This window comes from Siphateles boraxobius, unplaced genomic scaffold, assembly GCF_051911475.1.
Source record: "Siphateles boraxobius isolate OS27281-9 unplaced genomic scaffold, OSU_SipBor_1 37, whole genome shotgun sequence".
NCBI lineage: Eukaryota > Metazoa > Chordata > Actinopteri > Cypriniformes > Leuciscidae > Siphateles > Siphateles boraxobius.
In genome coordinates this window covers 2474127-2498611 of record NW_027508997.1, presented here as the reverse complement: position 1 = coordinate 2498611, position 24485 = coordinate 2474127, and the positions used below count along the sequence as shown (strand labels likewise).

Genomic DNA, 24485 nt, shown 5'->3' with positions numbered 1-24485 from the left:
CACATACTTGGCCCGTAGATTAGACATCTGGTTCAGATTTATACAAGTGTAAAATGACTGAAGCCCTCAAACACGTCCATTCACTGACTAAATGTGAATACACAGATTTACATTTACATTAAAATGTAAATGTTAAATTGTTAATTTCTAATCCTATGTTATCTGATGTTATCTTTTTTTTATCCAGCTGTGATATAGACCAGAGTAAAACTGTACTTCTTAAAGGTTACTCTTTTCATGGAGATATCAGTCATATTTCATTTAAATATCAATTACACATTCTGTGTACATAGCTATAAAATGAATGTAGATAAGAGCTCAGGTAATTAGGTCTTTAAAGAATTTGATGAGAAAGTTTAAGTTCATATTGAGAAGCAAAAGTCTCCATTTGCTCTACAGTTCAAATTCACTCTCAACAGTCAAACATCAACATCAAAATGACCCTGCTTTTGTGCAATGTCTTTATCTGGGTCACTATTTAAAGCATTTTCCTCATGTATCCCACATCATAATTTGGACCACCTCAACAGCTGAAATCTGCTGGTTTCATTTCCACCAATTTTTCTTATAGTTCCACATTCTTTTCCAAACCAGATGTGCAGTGTAGTAGATTTGAATTGTGCATATTAATACACAATATTCAAAATATAAGAACCTATGCTTTTTTAGAAAAAAAAGAGTTGTAGAGTTTTAAGCCTCTGAAATTCACATGACTGTTTCGTGTAAGTGATAAGATACTTCCCAAAATCCTATTGTTTCTATTACATCTGTATTTGCATGGTAAACACTTTCTGATTGATGAGGTGAGGAATGCCATGGATCCGTTTGCTAAGGATTTTGTTGTTGTTGGCACTGAGAGCAAAGACATGCTGAACAATGATGCTTCTGTAAGTATCAATGCATCATAAAGATCTTTTGATGTATTTGAGAAGAAAGAAGCATGCGCATTGAACATGGACTGAAGATGAAAGAATTCTCCTTAAATGTCCCATAAACCAAAACACCAGATCCTTCAACATATCTTTTGATCGGATTGGTCACGGCTGATAACTGAAGAGATCAACATGTAGGACTAACAAGAGGGTAAGAGGACACTACAACGTTTGTAAGTGCATACTGTTTGAGTCCTGAGTACAGATGAAAGCATCCTGTGTGGGTTTAGGGGTAGGTGGCTAAAAACAGCCAGAGAGGAGACTGGCGAGACAGCTTGGTGCATTACAGTGGAGACTGAGGCACGTTTCAGGAGTTCCCCTGCCTTTTGATGTGCGTAACAGCATGTTGCTGCCTGTTGCTAGTTCTCCAAAGACACACACAGCCCAGGGAATCAAGGACCCAGGGAGATCAAGCCGTGTGTCATGATTCTGCCATCATGTCGTTGATTTTTCCTAGTCTTGTGGCAGGATCATGACAGACCCATGTTTTGTGTACAGGCGCATGGTCTGTTGTTTGGGCCATGTGCTTGTGTTGTCTCGCTATGTAACTCCGCCCCCTTGTTACCCTCGTCTTGTCATTATTGTCTAGTCAGTTTCACCTGTCCTTGTCATTAGTGTTCCCATTTTAATCCCCTTGTGTTTGCTGTCTTGTGCCGGTTCATTGTTTGATGTAGTATCAATCATACCTTGTCACACTTTGTGTGAAACAAACCGTGAGAAACCTGTTGAAAGTCTTGTCTAGAAAGAAGTGTTTGATCTTGTCTTAGTTGTTAGTTTATTGTCTGAGTCTTAGTCTAGTGTAGTCTATCCTATCTTGTTTTGCCCCCTCGTGGGTTTTGTTTTCTATTTTTGTCGTTAATAAACCCTGTGCGTATTATTTGCTGTCTGCGAATGGGTTCATCCTTCATCCTCATAACACCGTGTGATCCATAAACTATTCATGTGTCACAGTTTTTCTTGGAATTTTAAGGAATTTTTAAGGAACATTTTTGATTCCTTGACGATTACACTACCTTTACTACTGAGCATTTCACTGAGTGAACAAGCTGTTTAACTGATTCAAAGAGATAATTCATAAGTTTATATAGTATCAACCTGGGGCCTTATTTATAAAATGAGCAACAAAAAAAATGCTAAATTTGATCTTATGATAATTTCTCAAATGTGCTTATGTGTGATTCAGAGAAAAAACCTGCATATGTCTCTTCTAGAAGTGAAATTTATAAATTTCCAAATACCTGGAAATCTAAGCAATTTAAATTTCAAATCTAGGCTACTCCGACTCTCTGCCACAAGGAACAGAGTGTATTTCTGCTTAGACCCTGACGGGGTACTAAGCACTTTTCCACATCAAAGACCATTTTTATAAATATGAACGTTGGCATGGATTTTAGTGTACACACACTCAAATCTTCCCCCGATCTAACAGGGAAAAATGGATTGGATTTGTGTGAAAATGTGTAATTTGTATGAAAAAATTATGAAGCTCCATCCCTAAACCTATACCCCTCAGAGGGATGAGAGCATATCGTACAAAAACTTACACATGTTTTTTATGGATTCATACGAAGTTCAATCAAAATAGTCGTGAGACTGTGTTGGATATTTTAGTCTTTCGACCAGTTAAATAAATGGAACCAGTTCTGAGAAAAAGTGATTCCCAAACCTAAAACTAAGGCAAAAATATTTCATGCAAGCACACATGCATGGTTTCTGTAAAAAAAAACATTTTTAAAATGTCCTCCTTTCTTTTGCCCCTCATTTTCTCGTGCTTTCTTTTATGACTTTGAAAAGCAGGCCCCCACTGAGCTCACTCACTGTGACCATGTAAAGTCTTTTCTGGCCCCAGGGCCCGACCTGACAGAGCCAGTTTAGAGTTGACTCTCTGAAAAACCATGAACAAAACTCTTCTCATCCAACAGCACAGCATCCAGAGGTCAGGAAGACGTCTACGCAATATACTGTCACAGCCTTTTAGTCGGTAAGCAAAGGACTAGAGAGAAGAGACTGGGGCAAAGGGGAGGGTATATTAAATACGTTAGCAAATTTCACTCAGGAATTATAAAAATGGGTTTTATCCTCCATCACATACAGTAATAGAAAAAAGCAAGAACACCAAATGAAATTTAAACCTGCCACAACAATGAAAGTATTCTCTCAACCTATAGCAGTTTCAATTGCTGCTGCACTAAGCACACAAGGATTTGTGTATTGTACAGGATTTGATATACCGTGATTTACTGATTTTATTTTGAAAATATTTAAAAATACATAATTAAAATTAATAAATAAATTAATGTCATTAATAAATTTGGGACATTTTCAATTATTTTCCTTTTAACTCTTTCCCTGCCATTGGCGGATATTCCCGGCTGTCCATATTTTTACTGTTATACGGTAGAAGCATTACTTGGCAAAACTCAAAAAATTTGATGTAACTGATTACGTCAACTGTTTTAAGTTGAGAAATTCAAAGTTTAAGTAAAAAAAAAACTGGCAGATTTTTATTTTGTACTTATACATTTTAATGGCTCCTAACTTGCAAAAAAAACCAGATACAACCGAAAGGAACATCTAAATTAGCACAGCAAAATATAAAACACTACTAAATCACCCACTTAACATAAATCTTGCACAAAAAACATTATTTAACACCTAATTTGAACATTTACTCTCCCTTACAACTACGTGTGTCATGGCAAAGCATGCTGTAAAATAGAAATCCCAGCCGTTTCAGTTAAATTTAAGTTCATCAACAATTCAGATTACTTAAAATGTGTCAGTTTTGTGAACTCAAAACAAAAATACATTTCTAGCTACTCATAAAAGTTCATTTGATTGAACTAATTTTTCAATTTAGGTTAACCTCATTCTAACCAATTAATTATTTTGAGCATTAGGGCCCACTAGGATTTCCTATAGATTTTGTCAATGTCACTTTCATTAAAAGTAAAAAAGTCATTAAAAAACAAAAACAAAATACTTTGAACTAACTAATTCGATCATCAAACATTAAACCACATATAAATCAAAACCGCCTAACGTTACCAAATTAAATGTTGACCCATGAAGGGTTATGTGTAAGCTTTGGGGTGTTGATGGAAGCTATCTACTCCATCTATGTTTGATCATAATTCTGAATCCGATGACCGATACGGACAGCTTTTTGTTCAAAAGGTTGCTTTTTGTATGAAACTTATTTTATGGAAAAAAAATGCATTAAGCTAGAGTAAAATGGTGTTTGTTTGTATGTTTTTTTTAAAGCAAAGGTATTTGGTGTGTTTTTTTATTTATTTTTTATTAAAGCAAAAGTGTTTGCTCTGTTCTTTCTTTTGATTTAATGCATGTTCAGATTTTCATAAAACAAAGTATTTTGGGGGTCTCGTAAACGTTTTTTAAAAATGCTGGCGGGGAAAGAGTTAATATAGGTTTTATCCCATTTCTGGTTGCGCCCAGCTTTCTAACTTGCATCGCATTTAGCAAAGACAATCTCCCTTCCTGGTCTCAATATTTTGGAGTTATGTTCCTAATTCAGGAGAGGTACGAATCCAAAGGGAAAAACAAAGGCCGACATGTTAGAAAAACATCCACAACTTTATACAAAACGTTGTAAAAGTGTTATGTTTTTCCTGTAGCGTTTGTCTGATAACATTCAAGCCAGATGCACACTTGTTCTTGTTCAAGCACGTTTGCTGAGTTCAGATTTTTATGGGTTCCACATTGCTAACTTAATTGAATCTGAACAGCTTTATGATTTACCAGAATTCATTCACATGTTGGCATTTTGCAGTAAATAACTGCTAAATGACATGAGGTAACACTTTAGTGTTGGGTCCAATTCTCATTATTAAGTTGCTTATTAGCATGCATATTATTAATATAGTGGCTGTTAAGTACTTATAAACCTTATATAAACCTTTACATTACTTATATACTTATATTAATGCCTTATTCTGCATGACCATATTCTACATCCATAATCCTACCCAATACTTGAACTTAACAACTACCTTACTAACTATTAATAAGCAGTAATAGGGAGTTTATTGAGGTAAAAGGCATAGTTAATAATTGGTTAATAGTGAGAATTGGACCCTAATCTAAAGTGTGACCTGACATAAACCTTTCTGTCTACCATGTTTTAACTATATTTTGTTGAGCAAATTTATTTTTGTTAGGTATATATTAATGCTCATCTGCTTTTCAATCAGGCCTATCATCAAACAAAATGCATTTCATGACTGAGAGAGCTTCTCTCAATGACCCACTAAACAAAGACACAGGAAAAGACTTTCGTCCTGAATAATGTCAACATGGGACGCATAAAAACAAATGAAATCCATGTGAGGGGACATCAGGTCCTTTGAAACGAATACCCCATCTGTGTGCGGGTCGAAAAGGGCTGAACCCAGCAGCTCTGTTTATTAAATACACTTTTATCCGTCATGACTGAAAGCCCCTAAACCCCACTCAAAACAGCTGGATTTACATTGACGCAGTATGAATCAATAATCCTTTGCCCCAGGCATCAATATGGGGCTTTGACCTACAACCAGTTATAATTCCAAGACGTAATCTTTCAAACCCAGACGTACAGCAATGTCTTTAACCAGCTTCAAATTGAGAAGTAAACTTGAGCTACACTTTTTTTATTCTCTGGCACAAGCTTGTAAAGATGAATGCTGGCAGGCGATTGATACCTCTTTAGTCTTGATTACTCGGCCATCCTTCTGCAGGCCACAGATCTGTTTCTGTAGTCGGAGGTTGTGTTCCTGTAGCTGACCGATCTTCTCTATAAGTTGGCAAATGTGCTCTAGGTACCCCAGTCCAGAGCCCAGTGGGTTGGACTGATTGGCCTGGTTCACCTGGTTGTCAAGACAGAGACAGAGAGAAAAATCATTACGGTTAACTACTAATTTTATTTCAATTTTCATACATCAATGTAAAAATGGGGGCTGTAAACATATTCACGCTGGCTGGGACTGTTCCCTTAGGTAAGGACCCCCCACCCCTCTCTGGACAATAGGTAGGCTCTAAATAAGGGGATTACCCGAGATGTTTATGTACATTATAGGGGGTTAAGCAACTTTTGTTAAATAAGTCAACAAGAACAGTGTGAACTGTATCCTATTGTTTGAAAGCCAATGGCTCATTTGAAGGGCTAATGAGCACAGAGCAAAGCAAATGTTCCCACAGTTACTGATAAAGATCAGTCCAGAAGAACAACTGCATGTGTTCAGGTGAACCAGAAGGTCTTAAACTGATGACATAAGTACCATGATCTCCACTCATTATTTAACACTAAAAGTATTTTTACAATCTCAGTGGAATCGTTAAAAGGATTTATCACAGCTCTGGAAACAAGACAAACAAGATGGTCTAAAATAGAGTTTGCCAACTAGTCCGCTGCATTTCATTAAACAAATTGACACATTCCTGAGACCAGCTATCATTGGACAACTGTACATCATTCATTTTTTTAACCAATACTGACACTAGCTATGTTTCCATCCACCTATTTATTGTATGCACATTTTGGGATATCGCTTAAAACCTGCTGGATGGAAATGCCAAGATGTGTATAACTTCTAAAAATGTTTTATTTTACAGGCAGATTTTCATCTGCACGCCCTGAGATGCAAGAAATGTATTATATATGAGTATTATTATATACAGTGGCTTCTCCTACTTTTCTTAGTGATATTTAGCACCAGTTTATCAGGAAGTGACGATTTTGTTCTCTTCGACTCACTGGATGGAAACGTAGCTTTATTATGCGATATTCCATTTGTGGATGGAAACATAATTCGCAACTTTGTGTGCAAACATATTGTTACATTATGAAATGGCTTTATGAAAAAACAAATCCAAGTCTCAAGTGTTTGGACCCCACACAACTGAAAGCTTGAATTTTCTTTAGCTTTTGGAACTGAAGGTAACTATTTTAAATGTGAGATTTATCATTAGGAAACTTGTTAGATCCGGTTCCTATTGTTTATTTGTTGACTCATCATTCCATCTTTGGCTGTAGCTGCAGATGCTCACGTTTTTAAAAAAAAATCAAAGGAAATTTTGAACAAATATTTATACAATCATCAACATTCCAAAAAGTGTCCCAACAAAAGCAGGATGTGAGTTCAGGTCTCTGGCTTTTCCACCCCGAAAGCTTTTCCGTGCCACTTGCGTCCAATCCAGCCCCAAACTCCAGCATTAATGGAAACACAGGGGCTAAACAATAGAGGACATGATGGAGACATGAAATACTAGGAGCTGACATCACTCGTTTCCTCAGAAAGAGTGTGAGATCCTCGGCAGGTCACGCTTCTGATCCCTTGAACATGAACTTTTCTCATGCTTCTCTAGTAACACTGCACTATCACACTTCCATATTTGATTTAGATGGATCATATAAGACATTTCTTATTTAATTTGATGTCCACTTATACTCTATAACTTTTTTCACCAAAAATTATACAAAACCTTGTTAAAGTAAACAAAACTTATGAAAGTGTCTCTTTGAGGCTCTTTCAGGCTTGGACTTGCTTAGATCATGTACAATAACTACAATCTTTCTCTACGCATTTGTAGACAGGTGGCTCACAACCAGGTGCTCTCTCATAAAGCAGCAACCAGCACTAATGTTTGATGATGTGGGGTAGCCAAAGGAAAGTAATTGTTCCAGGCCTTTATGACTGCAGACACATGACAGATCTTATCTGCTTCTCCTTGCCCAGGATCCCTAGTGACCCAGCAGATGGGAAGACACTAATGTTTGGGAAAGCACCACTCCCTTTCTCCCCCTGATTCTCTTATCAATGTGAAGGATCTGCGTTTCTGCACAGACCCTGAAACAAAGCAGGGAATGTTTTCCTATACACAAAAAAAAAAAAAACATGGAGATGATTTTCTATAAAGCTGTTAACACTTAAACGTGACGTTGTGGTTATTGATGGGGTAGCTCTTTCTGCTGTGAGGATGTGGTTTTTAAACCGTACACTGAAGATCAAAACAAACTGGGGAAAACAATTGTGCATATGCCTCTGGGTTGGATTGCAAAAACAATATTTTTCTAATTATGTAAGCTCTGTATATGAGGGAAGATATTATAAACCCATTCAGGCGTGTCTGAGAAAATAATCCTTTATTATTTGAAATATTTCACTGGGTCTGTTTTAAAGCAATACTAAATGTGACACCACTGGAGAGGAATGAGGAACCAGATGTGTATTCAGAGATATAGGAAAAGGTATATGGATTTTTATGGTGGTAACCAAGAACATTGAAAACAATGGTGAGTTCAACATATAGATATAGAAGCTGATTAGATGAGATTTAGAGAGAACAAAATTGTAACTTCCTTGGAAATTGGCGCAAAACATCTGTAACAAAAATGGAAGTTGCTGCAATCGGGGAAGAAATACTGGCTCTTTTATCCTAAATCTTAAATGCGCAGACGAAGTGCAATAAACGCATTTAATCTTGTATTCAGATGCTGGTGTTTGGGAACGTGATCATGCGAGATGCTTCTGAGAGGGAATTTAACCAAATCATTCAGATGACAGACTTTGTCATTTGATCATTTGTTCAGAATGATCAAACCAACATTTGAGATGCTGTGCGATGCGTTTGGTTCAATGTGATGCGATGTTTCCGCTGGTTAGTCCAGTTATCCAATCACATCCTCTGTTGAGGCAAAGTCACATTCAGAGTTTTTTGTTGCACATCAAGGGATTTATTCGGTAAATGTGTTTACATCGTAGTTATGTGCATGTTTTTTTATTGGATAAAAATCAATAGAACACGTATGTTTTTTATGTGCATTTTTAAAATTTATGCACATCTTGGCGTTTCCATGCAATGTTTTATTTTATGCAATATCCCAAAATGTGCATAAAATAGGTGGATGGAAACAGCTGTTGTAAAACTACAAAATGCATAATTCCTCTAGAGTCAGACGATTATTCTAGGTTCACTTGTTTTTTTCTAAAGATTCATTTACGGCCCATCACAACCCAGTACATTGCCCTTAGGTGATACTGTTAAATCCTGAGGGAGATACATGGTGCTTGTGTTCTTCTTGAAGTTAGCACTATATTTTCATTTATTGTACTTGCGGTTATGAGCCTTAAACAAAGCTGAGAACTAATATTGTTGGCTGATATGATCTCTCACAAAACAAGCTTTGTGTATTTATCCAAAGACATCCTGCTAGATGTGTTGATATATCCTGTGTTTTTCTGTGTATCTGAAAACTATTGAAAATCCTAAAAGTGTCACGACCTGTTACGTCACATTCCGGAGTGCCAGCCAAAAGTTTGAGGCTAGATGTGGCACACACAGCGCCAGTCTCCACGCCTCATCTATCATTAGATTAAAGTCTAACACTTGCATTATGGAAATGTTGGCGTTATGACTGTGTTTACGTGTTACGGAATTCAACTCCTCAGCTGTAGCTGTCCTGGGGGTGGCTGAGGAGCTCCAGAAGGGCAACAGCAATTACGCTGTCTTCATTCCTCCCTGATACCATATTTCGCTCTGCTCCACACATCCATCAACTGAGACTCAAAAATGCTTTTAATGTCCCATTATACCACGTACAGAGAGACTAACATATTCAAGCTAGCTAGCAACCAGGCGAACACATGCATTTGAGAGTCTAAATCTCTTTTACATGTTTTTATAATTCCCAATGCCATCTTTAAATATTGCGAATGGCCCCCTTTCTACAAGCTGTCCCTTCGCTGGTCCATATCTGATTGCTCAGGGCCACACATTATTCGAGCTCACAGAACTCCACAGAACTGGAAGTTGTACACCATCTATCCCCTGTGCATTCATTTCTGAAATATTTTGTCTAATTTGATTATGCTTTAATCTACAGATAATAAGTTACAAGCAGTTTTGAGTTATGGCTGTATAAAGGGTTTATTAATAGCAACTTTGACATTTTTCGGCATCTGCTCAAAATGTGGGGTGTACAAAGTGTGCACTGGGTAGCACTAGAAATTAGCAATAGTCATATCTTATTGTTCAGTCAGTTTACCCCATCAGACTTTAAAAAAAAATACATAGAAAAACAATTGTGTCTAAATGAGTCCAAAACAGAGACATTTTTCAAATCATCTTCTTCTGTGTTTCACAAAAGACACAGTCATACAGGTTTGGAATGACAATGAGGGTGATTAAGTGATTTATTTTTATTTTTGAGTAAAATATCCCTTTAAAAGCGTAGAACTGTTTGCTCAATTTCCCCCTAAATAAGTGCAGAAAATATGATATAATATAAGTAAACAATCAGTCTATTGTGATTGGCATACACCTGCTGTGCAGTTAAATCTTCACTATAGCTCTGTATCCTTCCTCCCCTCATAAGTTGGGAACAAATCAGATTAGAAACGAGGAGGAGGGAAGCCCTTTGAAGTCGCCATGTTTGAAGCGGATGGGAAAAAAGCTCATCGTCCCTTTTCAATATCCTCTTCCTCAGGCCACAGAGCTCCATTTAACAGGCAAGGGAATTAGCTTATTAGCTGTGGTGACAGGTGATGATGAGGGCCGAGTTTACCGCCCTGGCTACCTGTCATCGCAGCTCCCATAAAGTCGACCATTCGTCAAAAAAAAAAAAGTCCAGTCACTGGCCACCAAAAGACCTAGGAGCTATCAAAGAGGCATTATTTGGATAAATATGTGAGTAATTTGAGCTATTTGACACCTGTTTGATGCATCCAGGGAGGCTTGGACGAGCATGGTGGACTGAGGGAAACAGTCCAGATGGGAGGCATTGCATTGGCTGTTGCAGCTGTAATCGACTCAACCATCTGCATGCTCTCTCAACACAGATGAACAGGTGCTGTGTGATGTGTGATGTGGCGGCCACGTTAAAGGGGAGAGATCTGTAGAGCACACCCCGCAGAACATCCTCTCAGCTCTCAAAACTGTACTCCAGCACACATCTCAGGCCCTGTTATTAAGATGCCTGTTTTTAAGATGCGTTTTGGTCGATCAGATCAAAAGTAGACGAGGGAGACACCAGTTTACCACTGGCATTTTAATACGTGTCTTTTGTCTACTTTAAACCACTTCTGTCCTGATTTCTTCGAGGGGAGGGTTTATAGGCCGGTAAATGTATGTATTTTTTTTCCATATCTTTCGATCTAATGGAACAAATAAGCTCACGCAATTTACATATGAACGCGCCCATTGACGACGGAAAAACACATGGAGAGCATCACCCTTCTGCTCTGGAAGCCGCAAGACAACGGCGAACACTGAGTGTGTGTTAGAAATCAGGAATGGTGAGAGAACATAGTGCTTGGTACATTTTTCGTCTTCAAATCAAACTTGGGTCTCCAGCCGGCAAAGTTTAAGATCCCGTCTGGTTTGTGCGCTTCCCATAATGTTTACTCATTAAGTCCGTAGGCAGAGATTTTGTCGGTCTTTTGAGGCTGTTCGAACACATTCGACCATATAAACGTTTCCATATGGAAGCGATCCACTTGAACCCGTTTTCGACTAACTGGAAGTGGTCGAAAGTGGACAAGCTCAAAACATTTTAGACCCAGTTTACACTTGTATTTGGTGTCGTTCACTAGTGATCCGATCTCACTGAATGACCTTTTGTGGCTGCTACGGTGGTAATCAGCAATTGCATTTAGCATTAGTAAAGACAAGCTTTTGCTTTGAGTGTCTCCAAAACAAAATTTTAAACTTATTTTAAAATATATAACAGTTGAGAATCACTTACTGTATGTAGACTAACCAAATACATAAATAATAATATGAATATTAAGTGCTGCTTGGAAGTGAGCTGAGGTGTGCTCATTTTTGTGTGCTATATTTTCATTTCGTGGGGAAAAATATTTACAAATCAGCAGAAATGCTAAAAGATGCCGTTTCTTTACAAAGAAAAAAAATTCTACGGAAACACTGCTGACAGGAAGGCTTTTATCCTGTTTTCCTTTTTGGGCATAGGATACACACTCAGTGATGAGCTGATGACGTCAAGCTGTGGAAAGACCGTCATTACGACTAATGAGAAAGGATATGTGTGTGCTTCTAAACTGTAAACGGAAGCTATTCATTTTACCATGCTCACAATGAACATTTCACTGACACTCGTAATCATAGATTAGTCGTAATCTCTCAAACAGCTTAATTTCACATTCTGCACTTGTATCTTACATTTTAAGAACCCAGGACTGTTTTCAGTTCACATAATGTCAATGACGTGCTTAACTTCTGGATGCAATTAGCATTATATTATGTTGTGTTTAGCAGTGGTAAACGATCATTGTGAACTTGATTGACAGGAAGAGCATTTCACTCTGATTTTCACTGGGGTATGAAACAACTTAATTTCAAAGACATTATTTAGACTGCTGATCTCTTAATCAGTGTTTTTGCCTTGTTTTCCAGTAAAATAGATAAACACCATTTCAGATGTTTACTTCTATTTGATATACATTTCTACATATCTGTAACTGTTTTTACAGTACACGCCTTTGTTTTTGATTTTCATTAAAAATACGTTATCTTTAAAAAAGACTAATAATAAACATAATTCTCCCAATAAATGCTGTGTAATTCATAGCAGTGAGGTAAATGTTCTTGTTTATATCACATTTAAATGCTTGCTATATCGTTGACCATTGTTGTTTATATAAAAGCAGACATAACTTTATGATGTCACGTAAATAACAATCAAAGACATGTAAACTGTTATGACTACCTCACTTAGCCTGCAGCACTCTTCCATGTACTCATCCAAGCTGTCGCTGGTTGTGCTTTTCCTCAAAGGCTGTTGCTGAAATGCAGGTCCTGTTTCGCCATCGCAAGCTTCAATAGAACAATGGTTCATTGACATTGTGTCCTCGGCCATTGCAGTGCCTGTTATTTCCACCTGTGCCGATATGATTTCAATTTCATCTTCACAATTCTCCATGGTATTCCTCAGGGTTCTGTCCTCGGACCTCTCTGAATCTGCTATCAGGTCTATTAAATCATCATCAGCATTCTCATCCTCTCTTCTGTCTCCCAGAATGGTAAGAGTATCTTGTTCATCACATTTACAAGACATTTGTTCAGTTTCCAAAAAGACTGAACTGTCTTCAAGAGGATTGTCAGCAGGTACATTAGAGTTCAGGTCGCCAGAGTCACATGAAGACCCTCTACTGTGGACCACAAAGCTTTGCTCTGAACCAGTTGGCGTGGATGGAGAAGTTGCTCCACTAGTCATCTCTACCCCAGAGTCCTCAGATTCAAATTTATACAATCTTTGAAGCTCAGAATCAGCAAAAATCGAAGATAGATAGTCTGAAGATAGATCAGTCACAGTTGTATCTGGAGCAGCGCTATGGATGGAGATCACCTCATCAGCCTGGAGAGGCTCTCTGTTATCCTGCTCAGACATTGAAATGGAGATGGTTGAAATGGAATCCTCACCATTTAGTAGTGTCTCAGGGAAGTTGTTGAGGAGCTTCATTTTTGTTAGTACAACTTCATTCTCTAAAACAATATCCCCTTTACCTGCAAAACAAATAAAAACATTTTAATAATTTGTACTTTCACAAAATTAAAATCATAAAATACCACCAATTCATAAAATCCCCTAATCATTATCCCAATTAAAGTTATTTCGAAGTGTGTATTTTATAGAAATAAGACAAATTATATATATATATATATATATATATATATATATATATATATATATATATATATATATATTGTACAGTTCTCTTTTAGGTTTTTTAAAAAAATTTATTTGTTATCTCTTGTTTTGTTTTGTTTTGTTTTTATCTTGATTGTCAGGAAGAGGTGTGATGAGAAGCTCTCAGTGGAGTGGAAATAAATGGTTAATTAGATGATTCACAGGATATTCATTCTGATTGTTTTTCAAAGGAAATGCTTCACTAATTTACATACTGTGAGGAAATTGGCTTTTAATTAGCTTTTAGCCTTGACCTCAAAGTTTGACATACTCTTCACACCGAAACAATGTTAGGTTAGAAATCATATGGTAGGCTAAGTTATTTCATGAGGCCTTGAAAAAGATAGTAATAATAGCCACTTTAGCCATTCCCAGCTCGATAGAGTGTTTTTGTGTCACTTTTAATAATAAGCACTCCCATGTGTTCTAAGAGAAAATAATTTATGATCTTTTTTTCAGATTGGATAGTAACTGTGAAAACACTGATAGTGTTTCAATTACGTGAGGTCATACCACCTTTGGTTCTGCTCCAGGTTTTTTCCCATTTAAATCAGTTCCTGTGTTTTTACAGTCCTTTCTCATAAACCCATGTGTGTACACAACACCTGCACTCCAGTAACTCCTGTGTAAAATCAACTAGAAACAGACTTCATTGTTCAATTGTATCTAATCTAAACGAAAAAACAAACAAATCTTACAACATAAAATTTCTCGTACCATTTATACGCCAAAAATTGTTTTTGCATGCATATGATATGCAGTTTTCGCGTGCATATGATAAACACTTTATAGTGTGCAATACGCACACACTCCACACCCCTAATCATATCCAATGGGTTTACAGTGCATATCATTTGCACGCAAAAACTATTTTTGGCATATGAATGGCACAAGAGTTAAAATTCGTGCTATACATACGCACTTTCATGATATCGTGTTGAACAAATAGGTCCTGTTTCATATTACTCTAATCCTTTTTTTGCTAACTAGGTGGATTCAAGTTTCCAGGAACGGTGATGTTTCTGTCCGTGATCAGTGCAAGAAGACACTATAAACATATCTGAAGAAACATCCATGAAATACAGCAGCATTAGTCTAATCAGAGTTTACTGCAGAGGGCTACACCATGCCATACAAATATGAAACATGAGAGACTGAAAAAAACATTAGCCTATATTGTCAGATAATTACCTACAAGCAGTCCCAACATGAAACCCAAGCATACAGTAATTGAAGTTCTCTATGTGAGGCCCTGAATAATATTTGAGCTAATTTACTTCTACAAGTCTATTAGACAGACCCATTGGGTCAGTCTTTCATATACCTGTGCTCTCCAACTGAGACTACAGAACTGCTGATGGTGGGACATTGTTGATGCCACTCAGTAGGGGCAAGTAGTCAGCATCTAAATCCCCCTCGGTTTTCAATTAACATCGCTCAGACGTGGCCGCTTGTAAAGAGAGATCAAAAAGTCCTCGCTAGCCCCTGGCAGCCAGGAATGTAAGTAATGCTAAGGTCCTTCATTCTGCAGAGTATAATGCATTCAAAATAAAAACAGGTCAATGATAGTGTTGGCGGGAACCCCACATATTTCTGGTCCTTATCACTCGGGAGGCTGCAAATATCTGATGAGGGATTATTTCAGGAGTGAAAGGCAGGTACAACACTATAGGAATATCGACACATCATTTTGCAGACAGTCTTTGTCAGTCTTCTTTGGAAGCCACATAAGACAAAATGCTTAGTCCATCATGATACTTTGTCATAATTTTGTACTGAAAATTATGGCGTAAAAGTCTAAACTATGAGATGCTTAGTCATTATTAGATACAAAGTCGAAATTACAATATGCTGTCATATTTGTGAGATAAAAAGAGGAAATTGAGCAAAAAGTCATAACATGAAAAATTGAGTTTTCATTTATGTAATAATTATTATGTTTTATCTCATAATTTTGACTTATGTTATAGTTATAATTTTAACTTTTATCTCTTATCTATGATTATAACTCCATATCTCATCATTTATAATATTGACTTTTCATGTCACAGTTTAAACTATTTTGAACTTTTGTATGTAAGAAATTTTATCTTTTATCTCACAAATATGAGAGTATGTTGTAATTTCAACTTTTTATCTCAAAATTATGACTTAGTATCTCATAGTTTAGACGTTTTATGCCATAATTTCATTATTTACCATTGCATGATTTCTTTTCCTTGTGTGGCGGAAATCGGCCTCCATAATCTTTAGAGGTTGCTTTGTGCATATTTTCTTATTCACTGATTTTTTTCTCTCTCTTTTAAAGCAGCACTGTTGGTCACATGCCACCTGCAGTAGTGTTTTTCTTCTAGGTCAACGGAGAATGTTTTTCACTGTGTACAACTGGCAAGTTTCTCAAATGTTTGAGCTGATAAAGTACTCTGTTCACATTCAAGAATCCTGGAATCATCTGCTCCAGTGTATTTTACAGCTGTATGTAGATTTAGTAGGTAAAAACACTGATATGTTCCAGATGGATATTATAGGGCAGTGATGATTTTAAGGCAAGTCTAATAAATATTTAATTTGAAGAATTTTGCGAGACACTCAAAACACATTGTGTCAATTATCTGTCCTGAAAAGTCTACTTCAATAACCAAAAGTTGCTGCTATTAATTTGAGATGAAGAATGTGAGAATCATTAAAGGTCCTCGATAGAAACATTCACAGGGATGAAATGTGAAGAATTCACAAGCTTCGACAAGAACATGTTTACTCCATCTGGCCTCACGCACTCATGTTTACCACATTTCAACACTGTTATGTTTGTGAGTTCTGCTTTACTAACACAAAATTAGAGCCTACACTCAGTTTAACTGACATTATCAGTATCATCAGTCAGTATGATGATATACAGCTATGCACTCTTGACAGTGATGGGAAGTCTGATTCATTTCTCTGAACCGGTTCATCAATTCTTTTTACATCATCACGTCTGACATGACATGCAACTAAAGCCATATGCAGGCACCCAATTTTATCATAATTATAAGGGTGTTCATTGCCATAAATATTACGTTCACTGATTTACTGCTCATGACTGATAAATGGTCTTGGATACATAAATTTAGTCTACTTTCATGAGTAAACTTAGCATACTGAATGTGGTAGGTGAGCTCTGTTTAGGAATCTTCGTTTGTAAACCAAAAATAGTTCTTAGAAGAAAAAAAACCCCACAGCTTTTGTTGAATTGAAGTGCAGCATTTTTTTTAAATGAGTTTCAGCTACTTGACAGTATTGTTCGGGGATGCAGTGGGATAAGTATATAGTGGGACGGTCTTGTCTGCAGACACATCCATTGTGATTATGGGTGGAGAGGTCAGAGGCAGGCCAGGGCAGGTCTTCTATTTTTACAGCCAGGAGAATGTCAGAACCCTGTTAGCACATGGGTGGCCATGAATGACCCAGAGAGCACATAAGCTAATAATCGGTTTGCTAGGACTGTTTTAACATAGCATTGAAGTTCTGGCCTTACAAGCCATAACACCGTAACCTATATATTATATTTAATAAATAAATAAATAAACAAGACTTGCATAAGTATTACTATTTCTCATTTTTTATATTAAACATTTAACTTCTTTTTCACCCTTTGTGCTAAATAATACCGTTAGAGTGGTTGAATGGAAACTGAAGATCTGCATCATTTACTCACCTTCATGTCGTTCCAAACAAATGGAGATATTTTAAATGAAGTCTGAGATATTTCTGTGCCTCCATTGACATTCTGCGCAACTACCACTTTGACATTTCAAAAAGTTCATAAAAGGATCGTAAAACTAATCCATGTGAATTGAGAGGTTATTCCAAATTTTCTGAAGAGGCACAATCGCTTAATATGATGAACAGATTGAATTTAGACTTTTATTAACATAAAAACATTCATCAACTCACACATCAGATATGGTAAACGGAAACTCAAACAGGTTCGCTTGACGTGAGAGAATCAGTGAGGTTCATTCTCGTGTCACGCAGCATGTTTGAGCTTCTGCAAGAACCAATGAGGTTTGATCTGTTCATCATAGCGATCGAGTCTTCAGAAAATTTTAAGATTTGTGTTCCAAAGATAAACGAAAGTCTTATCGGTTTGTAACGACATGAGGGTGAGTAAATGATGACAGAATTTTCATTTTTGGGTGAAATAACCCTTTAAGTTAAATCTTTATATGTAACGTTAGAATTACAATATTGTCTTTGAAGTATGTTCTGACAAGAATTTATGGTAAAATACATTAATGTAATTTCTATTGAAACTTCTATGTCATATATTTAAATATATTTGTTATGATAAACATTTGTAATAATGAAGTTGCAATTTGGTTTTAATGTAACACTAAGCACTAAAAGTGCTTTAGTATGTTAGTCAACAAATCAATATAAGTGTACTTTAAAACTTGGAAAAAGATTATTAAAACAATGATCTAAAATGTACTATAAAGAGAAACTTTTAATTTGACATTAGAGCATTTTTTAAAAGTGTACTAAAGTGTGTTAAAAAACAGTCACGAAACATACAGTACTCTTAAATACACTTAAGTTGCCTTTTATTTCATTATCTGCAAGAATAGCTTTTTAAAAATATATACTTTTAAGATTTGAAGTACACTACAAGTGCAATTCAGTACAATCAAGTGCACTTCTTTTTCACGAGGGGCAAAACATTAAAAAAAAAAAACACCCAAAAAACCCTAGCGTAATTGAGGTGAATTTCTTTTAGGCAAACCGCACATTCACGATTCCCAGATTGTAAATAAAGTTGTAATCCATTGACTTTTCTGCCTGAATTGCTCCTTGCTGAAGAAGGTGACAGAGGCCAGATGTCAGGTTTGATGAGGTGTGAAATACAGCCCTACACCTTTCCCCCCTTCTTCCTAATCTAAAGCCAGCAGACCTTTAGTGCCTCACACTTCTCTGTCTCTCTCTCATCACAATGCCAGAACATTTTCCCTGTGCTCCACCAAGGCGATGGTTTTGACCCTAAGGAGTCTTTCCAGAAGCACATTATCAATGTGAGCTGAACGGCCCAGTCTTTCATTATCTAACAGTATTAGGATAAGGCAAGAATGTGCGGGAGCAGTAACATCAGTCAAGCCTTCAGGCAAACTCACCCCACTCTTCTCCCCCACCCCCTTTTTTTTTTTGAGAGAGTAAGATTTGATTTTCTACTTACAAAATCAAGGTACAAGTAATGCAGAATTGACAAACAACAGTGAAGAATTATTTTTCTGTGAGACCCTCCCAATCTGAATGTCACTACAATAATGGTGACATCTCTCATCTTGTCCCTTTAGGACAGCTTCATATCCGTTTTACCTGACTGAGTCATGTGTGTCTGTGATTTCACACACTGGCTGATCCTACGCATGAAGAATTCGACTCAGTGCAGCTGTGCCTGGTTGCAGTTATGAGTCACGTATAATATAACTCAAGTAGAGGAGAAGAGCCCCTCTCAAGAATCTGTCACCACTAAAAAATTCACATCTGATATCACTCTGTTTCTTATGTGAGTTTTGCTTGAGTTTGAAACACCTGTGTGACTCTCTCCTCTCACTGTCTTCCTCTATGGTAACACTGATCATCTAAACTGTCATATATTGAGAATCACAGCTGCTTATTAAACTAATTTAGTCTATAAAAGACATAAACATTCACATGAGAGACAATCCCATTGATTTGTCTGTTTTGCAAGGTTCCAATTATAACCAAAAACTATTACACAAAACTCTTTATTCTCTAGTTCTTTTGAAATACAAATGTACTGACGCTTTATAAGCCCAGAAACCAATAGAAAGATGATAGACTAAAAAAAGGTTGCTGCCTTAAATTTACAATTAACTTGGATGTTTAAGTCATTTCAACTTAAATTACATTAAACTGAGTTGAATCTTGTATAACCTATAAAAAAAGTAAAAAATTGCTTAACTTATTTTAAAAACATATGTTGTCATGGCTTATTGATCATATATTTTTTTTTACAGTGAATAGAAACAGATTATGAATTCAATTAATTTCTCGATTTCATTTTTTATACTATTGATATGTTAGGTTTTGCTATATGTTCATAAACTGTTTCAACATTCTGGTTATATGAAAGGCATCTGAAACAAGAACCCTAGCTTGAACAATCACTATTACAATTGCATAATTTAAAGTCTAGACAAAATGCTTCTGTAATTTACACTAAAACCAAACAAATGGCTTATAAATTGTTTTTCATTAAGCTGATGTTTGATTTGAATTTCTTACTAATTAAACACAAATCTGCCCCTTGTTTTGCCACATGTTTTTCTAGTTAACACCAAAGCAACACTTACAACTGCAGTTAAAAACAACACAGTATATATAATAAAGTCTGTGGCTAAAGCTTGTGGGTTTTCTATATGAGCTCTTTTAGAGCTAACTTAATTGAAATGACATCAGCCCAACTACCTGTGGAACTCATCTGATGATAATTAATGTTTCTTTGAAGATAACACTTACCATGTTCAACCAAGCAGATAACACCTCAGAGTTCAAATTACCGTTTTCTAAACATCCTCCAACACCTCAGCCAGACAAATTACTACCTGTGCTGCAAACCCAGGTGTTGCACGGAGCCGACTGAGTGAAGCAATGACACTTCATGTTTTCAAAGCATAAGATCACATATTGAGTCACACAACTTACCTTTTCTCCAAGGGGCAAGGATAGCAAAAGACTTGTGCCAGCTGAACACCCTGCTTGGTTTCCTCTTCTTAAGACTCATTGTTGATGTGCAAAACTTCAGTAGCTTTCGGTGTCAAGAGGAAAAGACCCTCCTCAGTGGCTTATTCAAGCACACCTCATACCTTAATGTTCCTTGATCTTCCTTCTCCTTAACTGAGTGCTCAAATTGTTCAAATGTTCCAGAAATCTGTGCTGCTCGTGGTATATCCAGTTTAGAACATACTGCTGGAAACGTTTCATACACGAGTGTGTGTGAGAGAAGGAGGCTGGTTGTGAAGGAGTGTGTGTGCTGTCCTCTCGCTGAGGAGAATGAGTAGACCATCAGCAGCTGGAGGAGGGGTGACGGACTGCCAGATGGAGGGAGGGGAACGACTCCGGAGAAACCTTTGTGTGCGTGTGGAGAGAGAGAGAGAGAGAGAGAGAGAGAGAGAGAGAGAGAGAGAGAGAGAGAGAGAGAGAGAGACTGGGAGAAGTTGGAAAATGTGCAATCATATTCCAATGAATAAGATTTATTCTCAGAAGACATTGCTCAAGGAATCCACCTCATTAAATTAGCATACTGTTATTGTACAAACATGGGTTTGAGGTCAGTCCACATCCACTAAACTTTGCACAGAACTTCAAACTGTTCTGACTTTTTTCTGCATGTATTTTGCCTTATTTGCATGTGTCCGCCCCCCACACTTTCATGACTGTTTCTTTACGCTTTTAAAAAGTACACTTTTTTTTAAAAGTGCATTTTAAATGTTTGTTTCAATAATCGTTTGTCAAGTTTTATAGAAGTATTTTGATTAGTTGATTAGCATACTAAAGTACATGTAAAGTACTTGAACAGTTTTATAACTTTAGTGTGTTATTCAATATAATATTTAAAGTAGCTATATACAGTATTAAAAGTACTAAATTGCAACAGTATCATTACAAATGTGTAATTATAAATATTTTTAAATACATGACATACAAGTTTCAATAGAAATTGTCATATATACAAAGCCTTCTTTAACCACATTTCAAAAACAATGGATTCAAGAAATTACATATAGGCTAAAGATGTACAAAGTCCTACGTAAGTGGGTCAAAAAACACTCTAAAATGTGGCTAACTGCATTTAATATAAATTTAAACTTATTCTTTTATATATAAGTACCCTTTTTCAATATGCTTAAAACTTCAGGGCTTTTTAAACCTATTTAAACTTTTAGACAAGATTTTGTCAAGCCAACATTTTACTAAAAGAAAATACCCAAGAAACATGAAACTTGAAAATGTCTTCTCAGTAATATACAAACACATCCGGGCATATTAAAGACTTGTAAAGAGATGTAAAGAAAATTGATTTACTATAATCAACATATTGCTCTCAGCATAAACATCATTCATGGTTATTTAAACCTATCTTCTTCTAAGTTGTTCATAGCTAAATTGCTCATATTTCATTATTCAATACTGAATTGTAAAAATATGTCCAACTTTTCTTAGAAAAGGATGGAATTCAGATGCACCCACACACTACAGTTTTCAGGGTCACAATGAAAGGCTTTCTCAGCCGCTCCTTAGTTCAGACGTGGGAGGGAAAGTTAGAAAAGTAATGCAGCATTAAATGAAGCGTCCCATTGTTCTGTGAAAATAAACAATGCGGTAATTTGTCACTTTTTTGTAATGTTTATCACAGCCTAATTATATCTTTAGAAGATAAGGTTGTTTTTTCGACACTGCTGCTGACATCCGAAGCCGTTCTTGTTCTCAGTTGTTTTGGTAAAGAACAGGTGAGGACATTGGTTGGGTGACAGACACAGTGGAGTGGTTAGAGATGGCCCTGGGCTAGAAGAGGAAGCTAAGAATGGGTAATTACCTCAGACAGGCCTGGACAATGCGGAGGTCTCCAAGTACAGTCTCATTGTAAAACCAAATGAAGAGCATGAAAGCCTCAGGTTCTGTAATGGTTCCCTGGATTTGTAATGCCTGTTGAATATGATTATATACTTGCCACTAGCTTGCATGAAACCTTTGTTATGCACTCAACCATCACACAAAATGTTGCTTTTTACTGTAAAGATGATGTTTTTTAGTTCCCGACCCCACACAAAGTTTCAAAAACAACTGTTACAACAAAGCCACAACTCCGAAAATGACTAGGTGAAGAGACAACATTATTCGAAAGGTCACCTTTGAACTCGTTTCTCAATTGAATAGAATAATATTGTACCATATTTATATAAAATATATATATTCCATTCTGATTATTCTTTTACATGTTTTATATTTTCCTTTCTAAAAAAAATGATAATCATGATAATTTCATGATAATTACAAGGAAAATTGAGAGGCTGCAAAGCATTTGAACACTGGATTTACAGAAATCATTTCTCAGCATTGCAACGTTGCATATCCAATCAACTCCTGACGAACACATGAATTATTATTTGAATTATCACTCAGTAAGTCATTTAATCATGTATTGCTGTCTTTGGAATGCTTTTTGTTTAAAACACATTTTTATGATTTACTTAATTTTTTAGCTTTTCATTAAACTCACAAATCCCATGCATTTCCTTCATAAACCCAAGTTAGGAAAACCCTATGTAATGTAATGCATTAATGCACTTCATGTTGTTGATAACAAACAGGCAATAAATTATAAATGGTTTTACTGCCATTTTGTGAATAATATGTAATCATGTAATTGATAAAAAAGTAACTCTGATTACAAGTCATTTAAAAATTACACGTACTTCATTTTTGGAATCGGATTACGTAATCCAGATGTAATCAGTTACGACACACAGATCCATGATGGGAACACATCCCTGAAACGTCTCCCTGTAGACTGTGCACAAATACATCCGGTTGTCTTTTGGAGCCACACATAGATAGGATGTATAATAATAAGGAAAAGTTGGACAAATGTATGTTTACTTGGGCACCTACAATGTGATTTTTACAATGTCTTGTTGGTCTTGGATTCTGCAGACATCTATCTCTCCAGATTTGAAGCTCTGTATTTCGTATTGTTATATAAGTCTGACTTTGAAAAGCATAGTGAAACATTTCATGCTGCTTTGGAGCTTCATGGGTGTGCAGCATATCTTCGTAAAGACTCACAAGGGGGTACAGAAGCATTCCTGTCATGAGAAACAGCTCTGAGAGAGTGGAATGTTTTAACAGTGATCTTATATTACATCATCTATTTGAAGATTAAATATGCAGAGGAGTAGTATTTCCCTAATGGAAACTAAAGTGTGAACAGGTGGGTCATTTCAAAGACAGAAGGTCACAGTGATTAGGCAATACTAAGTTGTTATGATTTCACAATTAACGATATTGAATTTCGCTCAGAATTCTATACAGGTGGTCAGCTGTCTGAATACTTCTTGTGTTATGATATAATCTGAACCGTAACCGAAGGTAAGCAATATAGTCTCACATGAATAACATTTATTTCTGGTTATTTTCATGCCTTTGTTCCCTGCAGAGGTGTCCATATGAAAGTTCATTCGGAAGTTTGAGAGGTTAAACATTCAGATTTGCGGAAGTGGCGTATATTGAATATTTTCTTTAGATGTTGGTTTTGCTTCGCTGGTAATGTCACTAACAATGATTCACTGATTCCAAAACTATGAGTCTGTAATTAAAAATCAAAATGTGATGCATGATGTAAGTGTGATTCTTTTATTTCAGAGGAGAATTGTGCTTTATAATCACAGAGAGTAAATGGAAAATAGGTCATGAGGGAGAGCAAGATACAGATGGGAGAGATCAGTATCACCTTTCTTGTTTCAACCTGCAGTCACCCCTTAGAGCCCTAAAATCCAAAATGTAGAAAACTTAACATGGTACATAAAATGGATGCTGAATACAGTATCAGCTACGATGCAAAACATATACACCAAATTTCCATGAAGATTTTTGTTATGGAACAATTTTCTACATGTTTTTTTAAGGATGCTTAGTTAATTTTCTTAATAGTTTTTATTAACATTTGTGGAATTTTTTTATATTTAATATTCATATATATATATAGGGGAACATTCATATTGAATTTTTATGTATAAATAATGCAAGGTTTTTCAATTAATTAATATGAGGTCTTTAAATAGCTT

At 36.2% G+C, this 24485-nt stretch overlaps 1 protein-coding gene across 1 annotated transcript in view; it reads right to left on the bottom strand.

Moving 5' to 3' along the window:
- LOC143702989 (uncharacterized) overlaps window positions 1-20700 on the bottom strand; it is a 29131-nt gene extending 8431 nt beyond the window's left edge. Inside the window, exons 1-3 of the mRNA XM_077196980.1 lie at window positions 20347-20700; window positions 12658-13454; window positions 5633-5797 (exon numbers count right to left, since the gene is read on the bottom strand). Coding sequence (XP_077053095.1) covers window positions 5633-5797; window positions 12658-13454; window positions 20347-20425 — 1041 coding nt within the window. The 5' untranslated portion in view covers window positions 20426-20700. The remainder of the gene's footprint in view (window positions 1-5632; window positions 5798-12657; window positions 13455-20346) is intronic.
- Between the last annotated feature and the right edge of the window lie 3785 nt (window positions 20701-24485).